The following is a 21,358-nucleotide window of genomic DNA, read 5'->3' as shown; positions in this document are numbered from 1 at the left end:
TCCTTATCGGGCACCCACCCTCTAGGAGGAGGTTGGGGAGGCCCAGCTGTTAGAACCTCAGAGAGCTCAGCAGGAGGCAGAGTTGATCCGCACTATCAGACGGAGAATGTCCAAGGCACAGGACTGTCAGAAGAGTTATGCTAATCGGAGACAGAGACCCCTAGAGTTCTCTACTAGCGCCATGTATTTCTGAGAGTCTCACCCATGAAAGGGGTGAAGAGATTTGGTCTCCGAGGTAAACTAGCTCCATGATACATTGGGTCTTTCCAGATCTTGGAAAGGGTTGGAGCGGTAGCTTACCGTCTGGTGCTACCACCGTCTCTGACAGGCATTCACGATGTATTTCATGTGTCCATGCTGAGGAGATACGTATTCGACCCAGCACATGTTCTGTCAGATATATCAGTTCTCATTTAGTCTGACGTTACGTACGAGGAGGTTCCGGTATGGATTCTGGACCACAGAGAGTGTCAGCTGTGGAACAAGACTATTCGGCTAGTTAAATTCATATGGAAGTATCATTCTGACGAGGAGGCTACCTTGGAGCTCGAGGATACGATCCAAGCTCGATACCCCCATCTTTTTACTTGAGGTATGTGGGTTAGATTTTCCGTTCAGCATTTATACTGCTTATTTATTGCTAGTACTTGCTGATGGAAAATAAAGTAAATTTGGGGATCAAATTTTATTAGTGGGAGAGAATGTAAAATATCGTAACAAAATAATAATCATAATAAGGTTTAATGGGCGAATAACCTTAATAGAATTTTTAGAAATTTTTAGAAATTTTCTGAAAAATTTTCGGAGCTCGTATGACGTAATTTGAGGGACTGAATTTCTAGGCTGGGGGCAAAGCCTGTTTAGACACCCATTTTAATTGGGAGTTGATTGGAATATGAACTTAGGGTTTGATTGACTTAAAGCTAAGTATAAGTTACCATGCCCTATATTTTGTGTTGGTCGAACCCCTTTCTTCTCGAATTCTCTCCTCCGTCGTTGTCTCCGCCAACACCACCCTTGACGCACCGCCGGCCAAGCCTCCCTCCTCCCTCTCCCTCTCCCTCTGGTGGCATGGAGCCTTTCTTCTCTCTCACCCTTCTCGCGATCGATCTACAGCCGACCACCGAACCTGAGCCCTTCTGCCCCTTTCTCGCGATCGTGCCATCATCAACACCTAATCCAGAGCTCCTCCTCCACCCGCAGTCTCTCCCTCACGGTGACATTGGGTGTGTGCCACCCAATCTTGACGATACCAGCCATCCCTAGCTAAGCAGCCACTGGGATCCAGCACATGATCGATCTTTTCCCTTGGGCACTAACGCCATCTCTGATGGTGTTGTGCTAGCAAAACCACTAGCCTTGCCTTCTCGTCGAGTGATCTGTGGAGAAGCAACCTAGGCCACGGCAAGCTAGGACCTGATTGTGTGCCATCATCGGAGGGTGATCATCAAGGTATTCCCCAACTAGATATTTAGGGATTCATGGATTTAGCGTAGTGAGTTTCCTTTGGTTGTTCTTTTCTGATCTAGACTTTATAGTGTCCTCTTCATCAGATCTGAAGTGGAGAGTTCTATCTTCCTCGTGGTTGCATCCGGATGCCTTCACCAAGCTACTGTAAATCTGCATATTGGAATAGGGTAAGATTTATTCAGCTTCAGATTGATACAGATCTGAATTCATTTCTGTGTTTGCTTGATTAGCTAGTTGATGAAAAGGAGATGTGTTTGGAATTGGAATGTTGGTGGATTAAACTGTGCTTAGTTGTAAATCACGGATTGATTTGAATATTGTAATTGGTTTGTTCATGTGTGGTTGATGGAGTTTTGATTTCAAATTTCATGTGGTGGTTGGGTTATTTGGTAGTTATGTTGAAGATGAATTGTTAACTGGAAATGTTGATTTTCATATAGTGGAATGAAAGCAAGATTGACAGATGGGTTAATGGAATGTAGGAATTGATTTAAGTTGGATTAATGGATTGTAGATTATGTTTGGATTTAGAAGGATTTATGATGAGATTTGATTAATGATTGGTTAGTGAGAATTAAGGAGTTGAAGGATGGTCTAAACATCTAACTGAATTTGGATCATTAGGTGGAACTTAAACGTGGTTACCTAATCGAATTAGGATTAGGTTTTGCGTTTAGCTAACTAGTCTATATGAGATTAGCTAAAACTATATATTATATGATTTGGAAGGACTTTGATTTGAGACGAGCATCTCGACGTGGGATTGCTTAGCATGTTCGACAGATAAAGGTGGGTACCGTTGAGTTATCTCTTTTGATATTGTCATTCTGATATGCGTAATAGGTTATAGCTAGTAGTAATGGTTATGTTTATATTTACTTAGTATGCCACTACTTGATACCCGTAGTATGTCCAAATTGTTATCTGTTATGCATTTATGTTTATGCCACTTGATTCTTGTCATGTGTACTTATGTTCATAGAAGTAGTGACATACAATGCATTACCGGGTATAAGCCTAGCTACTAGATATATGTGGCATGTGTATCTAGATTTATTATCTGGCATGTGTACCTAGTTTTCTTATCTGGCATGTGTACCTAGATTTATTACCTGGCATGTATACCTAGATCCTTGTTATGGACTCGATTTTCCTTTTAGTACATATTATATGGAGGTTGATATTTTTAGGAGTTACATACTTTAGTGTCATGAACCATTTTGCATGATTACATGCTGAGTGATTGCCGGCTCCTTTATAGTTAAGTACATCATCAATTACATGATATGCACACACAATCACTCATGGGTTAGTGGTACATCAGGCAAGGTGTGTGCAGTTTGCTCTGTCAGGGCTCCGCTGGTCCGCTCATGGGTAGTGTGACTGCAGTGTGGTAGTGGGCAAGGATCCCTCCTCTTGATTATGACATAAGGAGATGAGAGCTTAGGCTCCCCCACTATGTTTAGAGTAGGATGATAGGTGTACTCTGATAACATCCTGTCCACTCGGTCACTCAGGAGTAGTGATGGAAGAGTGCACAGTTGTCATAGCTCTACCCACTCGACCTCACCATCACGTGTGAGGTGGTTGACTGGCGTCAGGGGTGACCATGTCATTTGCATCATATGTATGGATTGCATTTATTGCTTGTGATTGCTGTATTTTGGTGGTTACATATGATTGACATGCATACAAGAGACATTATGTATTTGGTCTGACGACCCTGCACCTGTTGGTATGGTTCACACCCTTATGTTCGGATAGGAGGTCCTGGTGAGTATAGTTTCTTCTGTTGTTCAGTTTTGCATTACTTGTTATTGTTCAAGAGATTGTACTGTATGATTATTACTGATAGTTATATCTTAATATGTGTGTCTGATCGATACCCGCTGAGTTCTTGAACTCACTCCGTTGATTTATTCCTATTTCAGGTTAAAGCCGCTTGGAGATCCTGTCCATCAGTCTCATGTCACATCGGGCGACTTCTTCCGTTATTGCTTCCGTTCGCTTTATTGGTTTTGGACTTATTCATGAATATGTATCTTTGTATGGAATTCAGGTTTGTGTTTTCTTGTATTTGATTTGATGTTATCGTGTTAAGCCGGGTTGACTCATCGTTAGTTATTTTGTTGGTTTCACATTCGTTATTTTGTGACTTTCGCTATGTTATGTTCTAGCCGTGTGGGCTGTTTAACAACTGCATGGTTGTGTTTACTTGCAGTCGTGTGGGCTGCTTATAAACTACGTGGTTGTGTTTATATCTATCCATGTGGGCTATTATTTGCTTGTGAGTAACCATGTGGCAATGTATATATGCTTCATATTGTCACAGTTACATGGGAGATGTTGTCCGTTTACCGGGCAGGGACTCCTCTGGTGCATGACAGTATATTCATGTAGATCAAAATATATGTTATTCTACTAGAAAACAGGGTTTTGAAGACGAAATATTTCATTTCGGAAAGCCATTTTTCTGTCTGTAAAATATGCTTGAAACGGAATATTCTGTCTCAAAATTCCGTTATTGAAAACCTCGTTGCTAATTTTGAGACGGAACTATTTCATCTCTAATTTCATAAATAGATTGGAAAATCATTTATAAATCTGTTTTAAATTGAACCAAATGAAATTAATTTGGAATACAAATTTTGTCTCTAATTTTGTTTTAAATCCTTTATTAGTTCGTCTCAAATTACATAACAAATAAAATTTTAATCTGTTTACAATCTTGTTTATAATTCCATATATAAATTTTGTTTTAAATATGTCATTAGTTTGTTTCAAATTATATAAAAAATATAATTTTAATCTGTTTATAATCATGTGTATAAATTCGTTACAAATTTTATCTCTAATTTTATTTTAAATCTGTCATTTCAAATATTATTTTACAAGAAACAATCACACATTTCAAATAAATTTAAAATATTTAAAACATCCAAAAGTATCATATAATTAAATACTCACATCATCCAAATATTCACATCATACAATTATTCATATTATCTAACTAATTCTAATCTTTATTTCGTTTATCACGACACTCACGAGGACCATATCCTCTCCTGGATACAAATAATTTGTATATCTCACCTCTTGAACTATCTTACGAACCATCTCCTTAAGATTTTCTTCTCTTTGTATACCTTCCTCAATAAATTTTTCTTCCCTTTGTCTACCTTCCTCGATAAGTTTTTCTTCCCTCTGCCTATTTTTTGTGATAACAAGTTCCAATTTTTTTTGGCTTTCAATAATTTCTTTCTCCATCCTCTTGCTAGTAGCAAGCATGTCTTCAATTTCTTGTGATAGTTCTTTGTTCTTCTCATTGGTGTGCATTTCATTGGAGCTTCCATTGTATGATCTCCCAAAGTGTTGATTGCAACCAAATCCATACACCCTCCTCTTACATTGGTCACCCACCATATCACATCATGATTTGAGATTGAATGAAGGATGAATAGAGTAATCAACAACAATTTGTCTCTCTCTATATTATTCCTATCCATATTACAATAACTTATATTAGTTTAATAAATATAAAAATAAACAAGTGAGATGTCAATATATTATAATAAAAATTAATGAATAATTAACTATGTTAACTTACACTAACTCGGGCCGATTTGTTGTCCACAAACTCTCCAGTACCTCGCTTCCTTTTATGCATTTGTTCAAAAACCTCAAATTCATCCACTTCTCATCCCAAATCTTTTTTCTACAATCATATTATGTCAACATATAACAAATCATATAAGATACATTGAATTTAAATCTAAATGTAAAAATGTAATAAATAAGATGTGTAAATTATTGAAATAAACACATTAAAAAGAGGTTTACCATCCTCTCATGGTGTGCTCCAAAAGAAATTGAACCCCCAGTATGTTTGGTAATAGATCCATCCTTCATTATCATTTTATTCTTACGAGCAACATCACATTTGATCTTGCAATCTTCTTTATTCCAATGATTTTTAACTAGGTCATTCCAGATATTAGCCTCTATCCATTCAGGTCCTCTACTTATCGTATCTAATATATTTGGTTTCCTTCCTAAATCTTCTCGTGCGGATGATAATGCTCCTTTCTTAGCCAAATGAATTGTTGCCCTGTATCTCTTACTTGCATTTTCATTCCATATCTTTTTCATTTCTCTATCTATAAAATTATCCCATTTATATCTCAACTACACCAAATCCAATACACAATCAATGGTTATAAATAATATCAATAGTGAATTAATTCATACAAAATGAGATTTATGTTTTTAGGATTTAAAATATATTACTTACCTTAAAATTTTCCCAAAGCAAATCCTTAATATCATTAGGCACCTTTTTCCACGTTGGTCACGTTCCTTTAATCATTCCTTTGATATCATTTGTAATTTCACGAGGAACCTCAATTTCAACAAATCTAAAGACAACAAAATTAAAAATATTATAATATGACAAATAATTTATTACAAAATAGGCACAAAACTTATTAAATTTAAAGGTTATATAACTTACTTATTCATAGCCACATTTATTTTAGTTTGTTCATCAATATTTGATGGAATCTGAGATCCTTGATTAGGTCTTCTTCATTGAACTACTGATGAACTACCTTCTTCATATCGAGAATCATTGGTCACATCATTTTATGATATTTGTCTTTCCTCCTCATCCTATTACCAATAAATATATATAATTAATGTAATTTAATAAATACATTATGAAGATAAAATTATTACGCACCTATATTTCATTTGGTATGTTGCCTACATTTATCATCATTAAAGTAAATATTATGTAACTCAATAGTTTCTTCAAATTGTAAACCATTAATAAGAATTAAATATATATACTTATCTTGTATTGTAACTCGAAAGCTAAGTGCTCGTTCTAGATGAGTAAAAATTGACAACCCGCTAGAAGAATCTACTACTCCTCCATCATCATTTCGTGGAATTTGATTTAATGGTGATTATATGTTTGGTTCAAAGTATGATGAACAAAATTTTGAGACTTCCTCTATCATATAAGCTTCAATAATAGAAGCTTCAACTCGAGCTCTATTACCCACTTTTTTCTTCAAATGGTATAAAAATCTGAAATAATTTTACATTTTGATTAGATATATATAACTAGCATCGACATGAATTAGTAAATTTATTTAAAAAATACCTCTCAAAAGGATACATCCATCTATAGTGTACAGGTCCACCAACTTTAGCTTCATATGCAAGATGAAGTGGTAAATGCTCCATGGAATCAAAGAAAGCTGGGGGGAAATCCTTTCAAGTTTGCACAGTATCTCAATAATATTTTGTTCAATTTGTTCCATGTGCTCTACTTGTAACATAGTTACACATAAATCCCTAAAATAATTACTTAATTCTATTAATACTTCCCAAATTGATCTTGGAAGAAGATCACGAAATGCAATAGGCAAAATCTTTGCATAAATACATGACAATCATGGCTCTTCATCCCAATAAACTTGCATTTGCTCTCATTTACGCAATGAGATATGTTCAACGAATATCCATCTGAGAGTTTTAAACATTTAGCCCAAAAACATATCTCTTTTATTTGTAAGTAGCTTAGAGTGTATGGTGCTTTTGGTTTATAAACTTTACCATTTGCGTGCTCAATCAAATGCAACTCAGGATGGCTACAAAGCTGCTCTAAGTCTTTTCTAGCTTTAGCATTATCCTTTGTATTATCTTTTACATCCATGATAGTGTTGAAAACATTATCAAAGACATTTTTCTCAATATGAATCATATCTAAATTGTATCGAATAAGATTTGTTTGCCAATAAGGTAGCTCACAAAATATACTTCTTTTAACCCAATTATGTATTTTTCCAAATCCATCAATAGGTTGGGTGACACTTGGTGGTTTCCCAAATGTTACATGTGGAAGTTTATTTACTCTTTGATAAATGTCTTCTCTAGATAAACGAAGAGGCGGAGAATCTTTTTCAACCATACCCTTTCAAAACTTGTATTCTTGTCTTCTAAAAGGATGATCATGAGGTAAGAACTGTCGATTGTAGTCAAACCAAGAAACCTTTCTCCCACACTGAAGTTGGAATGATTTTGTATGTTCCATACAGTAAGGGCATGCCAACCAACCATGAGTACTCTAACCAGACAACATTGCATATGTTGGAAAATCATTAATTGTCCATAAAAGTGTAGCCTTCATTTGAAAGTTTTGTTTAGAGCGCACATCATAGGTTTCGACCTCAGTGGTCCATAATTCTTTTAACTCATCTATTAAAGGATGTAAAAAATATCAATATTTTTTCCTAGACTCTTTGGTCCTGAAATAACCATGTTAAGGAACATGAAAGGTTTTTGCATGCGCATCCATGAAGGAAGATTATAAGCTGTAATGATCACTGGCAAACATGAAGAAGGGGTACTTTGATGACCAAATGGGTTGAATCCATTTGTACATAATCCAAGCCGCACATTGCGAGGATATGAGGAAAATGAAGGATAAGTGCGATCAAAATGCTTCCAAGCTTCACCATGAGATGGGTGTGCCATTTTTCCATCTACACAATAATTTTTTGCATGTTAAGTCATGTGCTCACAAGTATATGTAGATGCATAAAGCCTCTTAAGTCTTGGTATTAATGGCAAGTACCATAATACATGAAAAGACACTTCTTTCCGCACTCCAGGCTTCCTAGGCTTGTATATAGAATGAAAGAAAATTGGGCATTCTTTGTAGTCTTTATATTCTTCATAATATAGAATACAATTATTCATACACGCATCAATTTTCTTATAACCAAGTCCAAGATTAGCAAGTTGCTTCTTTGTTTTATATAAATTTGATAGTAAATTATCACTTTGTGGTAGCATGTTTTTTTATTATTGACATAAATCTATCGTAGCATGTCTCAAGTAGATTATACTTAGAATTAATATTTAACAATTGTGCCACAGTTGAAAGTTTAGTGTGATTTTTGTAATCATTCCATAGTTGTTCATCAGCATTCTTTAATAAGTCAAACAATTTCTATGCATCATAATTTGATGGTTGTTCATTACTTAGTGAAGTCCAATCAAAACCTTGATCAATACGCTCAATCACCATAATTCTATAATGAGATCCTTCTTCATTATGAAGTATTTCAGAATGATTAGTTTTCTTTAATGGTTCACCATGTGCATGTCATTGCTCGTAGCCACGAGTAAATCCATTTTTGACGAGGTGATAACGCACATCCTTTTCCATTAAAAATTTTCTATTGCGACACTTGCTGCATGGACATCTTATTTTGTTATCATAGAACACAAGTCGAATATTCATAGGCAAAGTTCAATAATCCTTTGACCCCTTCAATAAACTTGTTGAGAAGATATTCATTATCATATTTTTGACGTCACATCCAATTACGGTTTATATCATTTTAAGAAAATACAAAAATATTTTTCATAAACAAAATAACAGAACTTTATAATATTAAATTCACAAACTATAATTTAATTATTATCTAATCATTCGCATATATTAAAAAGCCTATTTGTATTAATTTAACACCTTTGATATTTTTAAAATCAATAATAACATGTGAATTTTAAGATTTGACATATATCTCCAAATATAAAATACTAAAGAACAATAAAATTTGAATATAGAATATTAGAATTTATCACAAAGAAGGGGTTCATCATGTAGCCCCATTGAAATGAGAGTTCCTAACAGACAATGCCCCCCAATAGCTTATGTACATGCTTTCCATTGAAGATATCTTTCTCATTAGTAAAGACAAAGGAATTGTTTGGAAAATAATGATTTTCGTATCCATTAAATAAATATGTAATAATACCTTTGTGATGTCACGTACAACTAGAATTCCAGTGAAGTGTGGCACGTCTTTAAAATTGTTACCATAATCATCAAAGATGGGGGTTTAAGAAACGATTATACTAGTTTGTAAATCGAAGATGAATTTCCAACTAGAAACTTAATCTTTTCTTCAACTAGAGTGATTGGTATTGACCTCAAGGCATGTTGTACATCCACCTTGTAGACTCGATTTACCTTTTCTATTTTATCGAGATTTGAATGGAAGAAGAAGGTAGACAATCACAACCAGAGTATTGTGTCTAAAAAATATCCATATATTTTTATAATGATATGATATTATCCATTTTGAACCTAGGTTATCATGACTTTACTCTTGGGCTCTCCTCAAAAGGTCTCATATCAATGGAGATATCATGCATCATTTTAACCCTATGATCTTTACCAAATCTTTCCAATGTGGGATTTTGATTGAATCCTAACAATCCTCCCCTCAAACGAAGGATCACAATTACTCTCATGGTCCGGGCCTCCTCGCGAGCATCTGGTCACTCTGACCTGCTCTGGGCCTCTCCGCAAGCATCCGCATTCGGTCACCTTGACCTACTCCGAGTCCCCTCGTGAGCATTCGATCACTTTGACCTGCTTCGGACCTCCCTGCAAGCATCCGGTCACCCTAACCTACTCGCCTCCCCGCGAGCATCTGGTTATCCTGACCTGCTTCAGACCTCCCCGCAAGCATCTAGTCATCCTAACCTGTTCCGGGCCTCCCCGTGAGTATCCGGTCACCCTGACTTGCTTCGGGGCCTTTCCCACAAGCATCCGGTCATCCTGACATGTTCCGGGCTTCCCCGCGAGCAGCTTGATCCAGTCAATCTTAACCTACTTCGGATTTATCCATGAATATCCGGCCAAACCTTGACCTGCTTCGGGCCTCCCTGCGAGCATCTGGTCACCCTGACCTACTCATCTCCTTGCAAGTATCCGGTCACCTTGACCAGCTCCAGGCCTCCCCGCAAGCATCAAGTCATCCTGACTTGCTCCGGGCCCACCCTCAACTTCGTTCAAGGCCACCCCACATGGCATCTGGTCCGGACCATGACTCTAATGTCATTTGTTGTGCCCAAAGGATATCCACATTTCTCCACAATAGCATGATATTGTCCACTTTGGGCGTAGACCCTCATGGCTTTGCTCTTGGGTTCTCCCCAAAAGGCCTCATGCCAATGGAGATATCATATATCCTTTTAACCTCATGACTTTTACCAAATCTTTCCAATTAGGACTTTGATTGAACTCCAACAATTCTCCCCTCAAACGAAGGACCACAGTTACTCTCATGGTTCGGGCTTCCCGACGAGCATCTGGTCACACTGACATGCTCTGGGCATCCCCGCAAGCATCCGCATCCGGTCACCTTGACCTAATTCGGGCCTCCCCGTGAGCATTTGATCGTCTTGACATGCTTCGGGTCTCCCTGCAAGCATTCAGTCACCCTAACCTACTCACCTCCCCGCGAGCATCTGGTCACCCTGACCTGCTCCAGGTATCCCCGCAAGCATCCGGTCATCCTGACTTGCTCCGGACCTCCCCGCAAGTATCCAGTCATCCTAACATATTCCGAGTCTCCTCGTAAGCAGCTTGATCCGGTTAATCTTGACCTGCTTTGGGCCTATCTGATCACCTTGACCTACTTCAGACCTTCCTACGAGCATCTGGTCACCTTGACCAGCTCCAGGCCTCCCCTCAAACATTCAGTCATCCTGACCTGTTTCGATCCCACCCTCAATTCGTTCAAAGCCGTCCCACATGACATCTAGTCTGGATCACATTGAAAAGACCTTCTCTGCCAAATCATCTAGAAGCTTCCTTTCTTCCTCCTTTTCCGTGTGACCCATTTGGACTCTCCAAATCCTCCCTGTTCTTCCCGGAATCTTGCTCTCCTCCCTCGTAGTTCCCGTTCCATTGTGTCGAACCGGAGCTGCCATGTGCGTCAAGTACGAGATCGGCGAGGGGGAGGCCCCCGAGGAGATCCAAAAGTTGGGGTCTCGCGCCGCCTCGGAGCCGGAGGGGAAAGCCTCCAGCTTCGCCGATTCCCCTGTGAGTTCCTGCCTGTGTTTTGTTTCCTTCACGTTCTGTCAGAAATGGCCTCATTTTGTGGTCGATTTTGGCCGAATTGAATTGTTTTGGGTGAGTTTCCGGTGGCTTCTCGCTAAAAGCTCGTCTTTTGTTCTTTTGATCGAACTGGGGATGCTGGGAACTTGGATTCTCGCTGTTCCTTTGTTCTTCTGATCGAATTGGGGATGTTGGCACCTTTGTGCTTTGATTCCTATCCATAAAGTACTATTTTCTAGATTTAGGAATATGGATGACTATCATTCCAATTTTTGCTTATGTTCATCACATCAAAATTTGAATCTTCACTGTCCTTTTTGAACATCCATTTGAGATTTCCCTTTCTTCGAGCAAAAAGGTGGAACCGTCACCCCAGCGCCCCCTTAGCCTGGCCCCGCAGAATTTCAGAGAAAGTAAATCACGGTGAGTGCTGGGCTGGAAAGTTGACTGAGATCTTAGGAGTTTTTGACCAACAGACCAGAAATATTATTCCCGTGTGCAACTGATGACCCTCGACCTTTGGCCATTTGAGCAAACAATTAGACAACTTATCAGCTGATCCAACCCCGTGGGGCGATATTTCCCTTTCTTGGTTGTTCTTACGGTAGTTCCTCATGAAATTTGCTAAAAAGCTTATAATACTCCATCATCACTGTTTCTTTAATTAATTTTTTTTTATTATTCCAATGATAAAGTCATTGTTTAGCTACTTGAACTTGACTTTGTTGCTTTCAGCGTCAGACTGTAATTATTTTCACTTGCATTAAGATAAATCCATCAATCTTCCAACAAACCGGAACAATATTCATCATACAAAAATATTATATTATTAGTACTTAATCATTAACTATCTATGAAGGAGAGAATTATTATCCGTAACTTTGTGTTTATACATTCAGGTTGTAGTTTTGTACACGGACTAACCTTTTAATAATTAAACATCTATTTGCTCGAATTGTCCTCTTATTTTCCACCTTTTAAACTTCCAATCAATTGACGGACTGGCCCACTAATACAACAGGCCCATTAATGGGATTTGCTAAGAAATCCTGGGATTTAATGATATTTTTCAGAAAAAATAAATTGACCAATTTATCAAATTAAATTAAGTAAAAATTTGCATGCAGTTCCTATTGACAAACACAATTTTACATGCAGTCTTCATTGGAATAAATCTTTGTTTCCACTCCCTAGTCAAATATATTTACCTAATTGCCCCTGATATTTTAAGTATAAAAAATCTAAAAATAAGTATAATTCCTTTTAAATTCAGTACAGTAAACTAGAATCTAGTATATTTTCTATCAAATTGAGCATGATTCTTTTTTCACCTCAATTTGATGAAAAATATACTATATTTTCTTTAAATGATACTAAAAATATACTAGATTTCTCTTTAAATGGTGTTGAATTTAGGAGGAATTATATTAAGTAGGAAAAAAGTCATACTCAATTTAATAGAAAATATACTTGATTCTATTTTAAAGTGCTGAATTTAATATGAATTATACTCATTTTTAGACTATTTATACCTAAAAAATATGAAAAGTGATTTTAATAGAAAATATACTCGAATATACTAAATTTTCTTTAAATGATACTCAATTGGATAGAAAATATACTAGATTTTATTTAAATGATATTTAATTGGATAGAAAATATATTAGATTTTTTTAAATAGTATTAAATTTAGGAGGAATTATATTAAAATAGGAAAAAAAATCATGTTCAATTTAATATTAAATATACTCAATTCTGTAAAGTGTTGATTTAAGAGAAATTATACTCATTTTTGGACCTTTTGTATCTAAAAAATTTGAGGGGCAATTACTCAATTAGATAACAATATTTGCATGAGAGAGTTGAAGTAAATAAAATTTTACATGCAAGGAGTGGAAATAAAATTTTTTATGAGTGAAGATTACATTTAAAATTAAGTTGTGATTAAAGATTTTTCTCTACTTTCTAAAACCATACATTTTTATTAAAAAATATATATATTAATAAAAAGTATATGAAGACCAACTTATGCACACTGAGATGTCAAATTCTAAAATATTCATCTCATTTAAAATTCACATAAATTATCTCTCTTGATCATAACTCATATAATGAGACAGAAATGTTTTGAATTGTAATCAATTAGTAATTTTTTTCCCCTCCTTACAATTATATAAATATTCATGTCAGAAAATATACAATACTAATGAGTGTAGAATAATTCATCGGGCAAAAACTGCTTCAAGATGATACAATAACTTAACACAAGATCTAGATGTCAATCACAAATATTGGAGAATATTTTCGGTAATTATGATACATGGCGAACAAGCCGAAGGTGTAAAATGAAGTATCACAATGGAAGAATCCTCGTGTTGTGCCGGTTGCTTCGACCAAGGCCAAAGCCTAAGCCTAGTCCGAGTGGCACACCATTGCTCTTACTGTTGTTGTTGCCGTTGCAACATTTTGAATGATTAACATGTTTGGTATCTTTGGCCTGAACATCAGCACAGACATGGCCGTTGTTCACTTGATGCGAATGGTTCTCCCCGTTTTGCGCATTTGGGCTTCGGGTCATTTGAATCATCCCCAGCTCTTGAGAGGCAGGTGTTTGATCTGGAAGCTCCACATCCTCGTTGTACCCCTTGAACAAGAAATCCGAGCAGTTCTTGCGAGTACCATGGTCGTAGGGGTTCTGAAATCGTCCGCCCGGACCTCTGAGGTAGCTGTATCGCATGGCATTTGACATTTCATTTGTTGTTATGTTTCGTGCAATCTGGAAGACAAAACAGAAAGGTTTAGCAAATAAGAAAGGCAAACAGAGAAACACTTAAAGACATTGCCATTATGTTTGGATTATCAAAATCAATGGATCAAAGAGAATCACAAAATTGTAGTCTGCAAACTCCACAAACCTTAATAAAAAAATTCTATGCAAAGCAAGATCTTAAATTTCATTATGAGTTGAAGTTAGGATCTCTGCCCGAATGAAACAATATTGGCGTCAATATGATCCCTAGTAAGCATACTATTTCTTCTTCCAATCTCAATCCCATATGCCCTTGAATGGGATATTTTATATTCAACAAAAATCACATTTGTAGCAATTTTTTTTTTATCATATCATTTGAAAATGTTTTGAATTATATAAGATTCTTTTTCTTTTTAATTTTTATTATTGTCATCATCCTATAATTATCATACATTTTAAAAGTTGCTACATTATATATGTAATACTTTAAGAATTTATTGAGCTTAAATATCTTTACAATATCAATAAATTTATTTGCATATATAATATTGGAGATTTTCATATTAATATAAATATGTTCGTGAATTGAAAACCTATTCTGAAGTGAAATCAGTAAGGGAAAAGCCTGTAAAATATTTAGTAAATGGGGTTAGAATGTCAGTCTCCATTAGGTTCAGTAAAAAAGAAACATCACATGATCGATGGAAGTTATAAATTATTAAGATTTGCATACTTGAAAAGAATGGAGTAGCAGAATCCAAAGACAATTGGATTTTTCTAATTTAATGGCATACCTGTGATGCTTGGATAAATGTCAATGCAGCAACACCAAAGAAGAGGAAAAAATCCATAACTAGAAATGAAACGACTCCAGGATGCTCAGCAACATTATGACTCAACCATCCACCGAAAGATGGCGGAGAAGGATCTCTCACGATTCCTGCAGGATTAGTAGTTTATACTCCATGTGAGGTGCAATCATAAACTCAGACAAAGCTTAAACGAAAGACAACTTCAAGAGACATACTCGTAATGGCGACTAAACCAGTGACAATCATAGCAGAGACTTCAAGAACGAGAAACATCAAGAAGTGCCATTTATTTCTCTGTGAATTAATGATTAATGAAGCAGCAAAGCAATTATTGTGCATGAAAAAATATTCACGACATGAGGAAAGAAAAAAGGAACAAGGGTAGAGGACCTTGCCAATACAGTTAGATACCCAAGGACAGTGATGATCAAACTGTTCTACGCATCGGTCACAAGTGGAGCAATGCTTTGCACGTAGTGGCCTGACAATCTGAGCATCAATTCAGTAAAATTTATTTCAAATACTCCTAGTGAAAAATGATAAAGGCAATCTGACCCCTTTGATGAACAAGAAAACTGTACCTTGCATGTTGCACACAGCTGAGACCAATTCCCGGCCATCAGTGCAGGATGATTTAACTCCGATTTTAGCAAAGGTTCCTATATATGCAAATGATAGTAAATGATTGGTCTAAGAAAGAATGAAGAACATATCCTAAAAAATCTGGTTAAGAATTCTGTATAACGACATAAAAAAAAAAACGAATCCTAGTCTTGCACTCATGGGAACCTAGCCCTAGTGACAACTCTCAGAAGCTCTATCATTCTTGTGGAAACTTGGCCCTTGAGGTTGCTTGAAGCTCAGCCCCTCTTAGCATCAAGGGTCTTGAACTTGTTACATATGCCAATCGGCAAGCGAAATAATAAGTTTTGCGTGTGTTGACTGGCACAAAACTGCTTTAAAAATTACACAATAGAAGAACGAGGATTAAGGCCCCTAAATGCATAAAAGAAAAAGAACAGTTGGAAAGCCTTCTATAGTTACTAACGAAAAAGTATGTGCTCTGTAGGCATGCAAGTCCAAATCAAATCTAATTATGGTGCACATAGAGCATAATGTAGAGTTATTGATGAATAGTTTATCATATTCGATAAAGGAAAGATAAATGAACAGATAGTTTTTGGCATTCATTAAAAATATTTCGGCAAGTCACATTGGTATTGACATACAGTAGCTAGTCTGTATGGCAATTTTATAACTTACATCATCTCTGATGCTTTGTAAATCCCTTGTGCTCCTATTGATGAAACCAGGATCTTTCCTGTTCCAAACAAAAAATGAATCTTATGCATTTACAGATATGCAATATACCTACTAAAAATGTAGAGTCCTAACTCCTAACTCATGTAGTAGCTACAGAGGCACACAGTCCGAGATAAGTCAGGTGTGATGGTACATAATTGATTCCAATTTATAATTATAATTGCGTCCTTACAAACAAAGATAAGTCTTCCAACTAATGAACTAATGGACCTTACAAAATAAAAGAACTGAGATTCCAGAGGAGAAACTAATTTGCAATTAACTTTCAACCTATCATACCAGTCTCTTTATAAAGTAATCAACTCAACAAAGATAACATGACAAGAACATCATCAAGTTAGTATTTTTCCTTCTTTTTTTTTTTGGTGCACCAGGTGCTAGCCATGCTGTACAGGAATGGACAAGACAATCGTGTGAATAATATAGCAACTGTGAGATAACCGGATTCTGATATCTAATATAGCATCAAAAATATTTATCATTTTTCTAATTAATTTTAGCATCATGCAAGTCGAAAGAAAATTGTCCAACATCCCAATATATATGGCGAACAACCACTCTAAGCCTCCATATAATAATGAAACAACTAGCAGAGGTGTGATTCCCAGGAATCATCATTCAATAGCAAACTATTACACAACTAATTATGGTATTCAAATCATAATCTATTCAAATTTGCAGTTCTCCAAGAAAAAGTACTCTAACAATAAATTAGAGCATACCTGCTACACCTATAAAACATAACTAATCCTGTAACTGCCAGGAAGACTCCTAACCAGGCAAAAAGCCCAAAGACAATGGTTAATCTCAAGACATAAGAACCTACATCGAAAAAACAAAAGATTAAAAATAAGTTATATATATTGAATTTACTAAATTAATGTATATGTTCTTGGTGATTTACAGTGGCATACCTGCAATGACTGAGTGTATGTACGTAAACAGCATAGCAACTATGACACACCAAAGAACAGGTGCAAGTCCTAACTTTGATAACCTGCCGAAATTGCTATTCCCATCACATCGCCTGTCAAACACCCTTCTAGCATTGCCCTGCAAAATATCAAATAGGTATTGGCAAACAGCTGAATGGAAAAAGAAACACTAACAAAACAAGAATAAACCACAAACCAAAAGAGAGAAAATAATTACACATAAAGTTCAAGAGTAAGGTGCCCAATTGTAGTGATAATCGAATTCAGCTATTATGCCCTGAAAATTACAGTTTCAAAGAGAAACTGAACGAGTTCAATTGGTGAACTAAATTGTTGAGTCAGTCATATAGCAGTCAACTTGTCTGAATAAAGAAAACAGAACTTGGAGTGAAAAATTTATTAGCACTCATAGCATGCAAATGGCTGTGCTCTGTTCATTCCGACCTAGCATTGGATAAAAGAATTAGGCAAGGTCGCCTTGGGCCGTGTCTATCATAAATCCGTTGTGTGTGTGATGAATAAATTTTTCTGAAAATTTAAAATAAAAATTTTAGAAATAATTTTAAAACTTTTGAATATTCAGTGAGTTATATATAAATATATACCAAAAGGACTTTTTTTATAAACAATGTTCACACCATTAATAATTAGTATGCCATCAAATAAAGAAGCTACAACTATATGATTATTAAGATTTTGAGTTTATGCACAATCGCAAGAAATCAAATGGAGGTTCTCAACACACTTCTCAAATGCCTATTATTTTAGAGTGGATACTGGATAGAACTATGCACTTCTAAACACACTCAATACGGTATGGAAGTCAACTTGGGAAAATTTCTTAATGCATGTCATGAGGATGATGATCAGCTAAGACACTGATTACGTTCAAAATTTGCATAGTTGCTCTATTCTGGAAACATTAGACTTAAAAACTTTCTACTCCGACACCAAGTAAATCAAGATGCTAGGTAATAGGAATTCCTACCATCAGATAGCAATAACTTGCAGTGAGCAAACAATTTGACACTATCTTGAGAGAGAATATTTGAGATGCATGCTACCTACAAGGAAAAAAGCAACTTGATGATGTCCCTTATCTGAAGCAAGTTGAGCAGGAGTTAAACCAGCCCTATCTGTAATCATCAAGTCCTCTTTCTTCCCTGCTTGAACTAGAACTGTGCATGCCTCTAGATTTCCTCTGATAGCAGCCCAATGAAGGGGAGTGCAATCTATTAGGAGAATGAAAAACTCAGAATAGCCAATTTTTTTAAAAAAAAAAAATTACAGACGCAGGAAGAGAAAACATTAGCAAAAAAATGGGTATACCCTCTTTATCCTGCCGCCCCCTGTAGGCATCTAGAAATAAAAGAAGGCGAATGGAATCAGCAAATCCCTTATAAGCAGCCCTAAAATGAAGTGCAAAAACATAAACTCTTAGTTAGCACAAACGGTTCCTATCCAATGGAACATAGACTTAGAGGTTTTAGTTAATTTGCGAGGGGAACCTAAAATTGGAACAGTGAAATCAAGCTATGAATTTAATATGCTAGTAGGCCTTAATGAAGAAAAGAAAATTAAGATGTGATGTCTACAGTGAAGTAGGAGAATATATCAGGTACCAGTGTAAAGCACTCCGTCCATCATTGTCAGGGATATCAGGATCAGCATTCCATTTTATAATGATTTGATAGATAAATGATGTCTGACCATACTGTGCTGCAACATGAGTGGTCTGCAATCAGGTGGAAATTGATAATGAGATCATATCCAAGGTTCATACTGGAAATACAAAAACAGAACCGTATTTGTATTGGCAAGTTCAGTTAAACCAGGTTTTACAGCTCAAAGGATAGCATTCTGTTCAAACGGAACTAAAAACATCTACCTGTTTCAACTTTCAACAAGAAAAAAAACAATCATGGGTCTAAAACTTGATAAAAATTTGCCACAGAGAATATTTTACAGTTTATGAGTAATTATAAAATCATATTTTTATATCTTACATCTCATACTAAACCGGTTTGCTAATGTATAAATGGAGCAACACCAACTAACATGCCACCTCTAAAAAAACTTGAACTCCCAACTCACAACAACAACCAAGCTTTATCCCACTAGGTAGGATCAAACTCCCAACTCACAAATAGGGAAGTATTATTAAGCTGAAGATTCCCAAATACATGTGATCCTAAAACAGTTTACAGATTCAAAATAAGAGCCTGTAAAAATATGACTTGGTTGTCTTACAAAATTCTAACACTGCCTAAATAATTATAAGCCATGTTTATTTAAAAATAAAAGAAATAAAATAAAACCCTAGACTACATCATTCTCCACCACAAAGAAAATTTTAACTCCATCAAGTCTATAAAAGGGGTTAAGATCCCATATATTGAGGTATCTTCGGCTTAATAATATTTCGTAACTTTTTGTAAGTTGTGAGTTGGAGTTTTTTTACAGGCATGATTAGTTTCTTCTGCATTAATTGGTATCAAAATTGAGTCTATAAAAGAGGTTACGATCCCATTTATTGAGGTATCTTCAGCTCGTATATGCAAATTGTCATCTCATAAATTAAGATCCCATATATTAAGATTAAAGTACGAGTAACACGATCGAGAAAAAAATGTACAAGGGATGCTCAATTTAAACAAAAGTTCATGCATGCAGACCAGTTTAAGATTGTACAAATATCAAACCCCAGATGGAATCTATAAAAGAACAACAGAAGAGAGTTGATGTTTCCAAAATTGAATGTCTTCCACATTCTTATCTAGTTTGTAACCCAACAATCTAGATTAATTTGACACAAAGATCTCGAAGTTGAATTGTAGGTCACACCCTAGTACGGATTGGTTGCTATCTCAGTAGAATAGATCAATAAACATACATGGAGACTGCAAAACCTCAAACTACAAATGAAATCCATGAAAGAACAACAGAATAGAGAGGTATGCCTGCAAAGTTGATTTTCTTCCACATTCCTATCTAGGTTAGTTTGATACAGACATTTTCAAATTTAATCGTTGGCTACACTAGTAAAGAGTGATTGCTATCGCTGTAGTAATTGATCCATAAACATGCCTACATTTTCATACATATCAATATGATGCATGCATATTCATAAGAACTTGAAAAGGACAATTTGTTGGCAATAATTGGAAACAGAAACCCGACCTGATATCCATACAAGTCTGACGCATCAACACGAGCACCTTCCTTGAGCAGTATCTCGGCAGCTTGGATGTGCCCCCGCACTGAACTCCAATGGAGGGCTGTTTGCCCCGTGTTGTCAGTAGCATTTACATCTCCTCCATGCTGACCCAAACCACAAAATTTGACTCTCAAATCACTAGAAACTCAAAGGCCAAAACGTCCCTAATGCATGGTAGTCGTAGAAGCGGAAGAAGAGCGCATGCCATGGAAATAAGAACTACTAGAAGAAGCAACAGGCAACAGCGGATCTAAACAGAAGGTCCTAAAGATCCTAATTCACAACCAGAATGATAGAATTACCTCGATGATGTACTGGATGACGGCGGTGCGGTTATTGAGGGCTGCCCACTGGAGGGCGTAATACCCGGCCCCATCCGGCTCCGAGACGGAGCATCCCTCCACCTCCACCAGCCTCTGGAGCTTCTCCAGATCACCGTACGCGGCCGCCGTGTACACATCGTTCTTCAAGGGCTCCTCGGCCATTCCCGACGCCGCTGCCCCTCCCGTGACCTCTGCCCCCTCCTCCACCACTTCGATCTCCGATGACATTGGAGTCGCCAACTCCAAGACGAAGAATCAACCCAATTTGTCGACTGCTACCCGAAGAACGCGAAGGAAGAAAGAGGGGAGAAAGATCTCTTTTATAGATTTGGGTTTTGAGCGAGAAAGATCGACACGGAGATGGCGAAGACCGGGGCACACTGGACTACGCTTCTAACCCCTCATATTTTCTTTAATGAGTATTTCATCCCGAGAATTTTCTTTTCTTTTTACCCCCTCTAATTACTAATAATTGAGTCCGATCCCGAGTGATATCTATAATCCGAAGGCAATAGTAAAATTGAATCAAATTAATTTAAATTTTAAGTTAAAAGAAAATAATTATCAGTTTGATTTTAATTTGTTGGTAAAATAATTG

General features: G+C 36.3%; 1 protein-coding gene and 1 long non-coding RNA gene across 5 annotated transcripts; one reads left to right on the top strand and one right to left on the bottom strand.

Annotated features, from left to right (window-relative positions):
- The first annotated feature begins 955 nt into the window (after positions 1 to 955).
- LOC122027471 lies at positions 956 to 3,612 on the top strand. Of its 2 annotated transcripts, none has more exons than XR_006124420.1 (3): positions 956 to 1,452; positions 1,554 to 1,637; positions 3,402 to 3,612. It is a non-coding gene; the product is annotated as an uncharacterized LOC122027471 (long non-coding RNA). The 2 variants fall into 2 exon arrangements; XR_006124421.1 differs by having other exon boundaries at positions 1,539 to 1,637.
- Positions 3,613 to 13,510: 9,898 nt separating this feature from the next.
- On the bottom strand, positions 13,511 to 21,136 carry LOC122027108 (protein S-acyltransferase 24-like). 3 transcript variants are annotated; one of them, XM_042585953.1, is made up of 13 exons: positions 20,740 to 21,133; positions 20,401 to 20,541; positions 18,843 to 18,955; positions 18,550 to 18,629; positions 18,289 to 18,452; positions 17,200 to 17,338; positions 17,008 to 17,107; positions 16,226 to 16,283; positions 15,544 to 15,621; positions 15,353 to 15,451; positions 15,178 to 15,256; positions 14,945 to 15,090; positions 13,511 to 14,174 (listed from the first exon to the last, which is right to left on the bottom strand). In XM_042585953.1, exons 1-13 carry the CDS (start codon positions 20,986 to 20,988, stop codon positions 13,752 to 13,754), a joined length of 1,869 nt encoding a protein of 622 aa, XP_042441887.1. In that variant the 5' UTR covers positions 20,989 to 21,133; the 3' UTR covers positions 13,511 to 13,751. The 3 variants fall into 3 exon arrangements, with proteins under 3 accessions (XP_042441887.1, XP_042441886.1, XP_042441888.1); XM_042585952.1 differs by having other exon boundaries at positions 15,178 to 15,451; positions 20,740 to 21,135; XM_042585954.1 differs by lacking the exon at positions 17,008 to 17,107 and having other exon boundaries at positions 15,178 to 15,451; positions 17,274 to 17,338; positions 20,740 to 21,136.
- Positions 21,137 to 21,358: the final 222 nt, after the last annotated feature.

This window comes from Zingiber officinale, chromosome 10A (genome assembly GCF_018446385.1).
Source record: "Zingiber officinale cultivar Zhangliang chromosome 10A, Zo_v1.1, whole genome shotgun sequence".
NCBI lineage: Eukaryota > Viridiplantae > Streptophyta > Magnoliopsida > Zingiberales > Zingiberaceae > Zingiber > Zingiber officinale.
The sequence above is the reverse complement of the archived record's forward strand: the minus strand, read 5'-3'. Positions and strand labels throughout refer to the sequence as shown.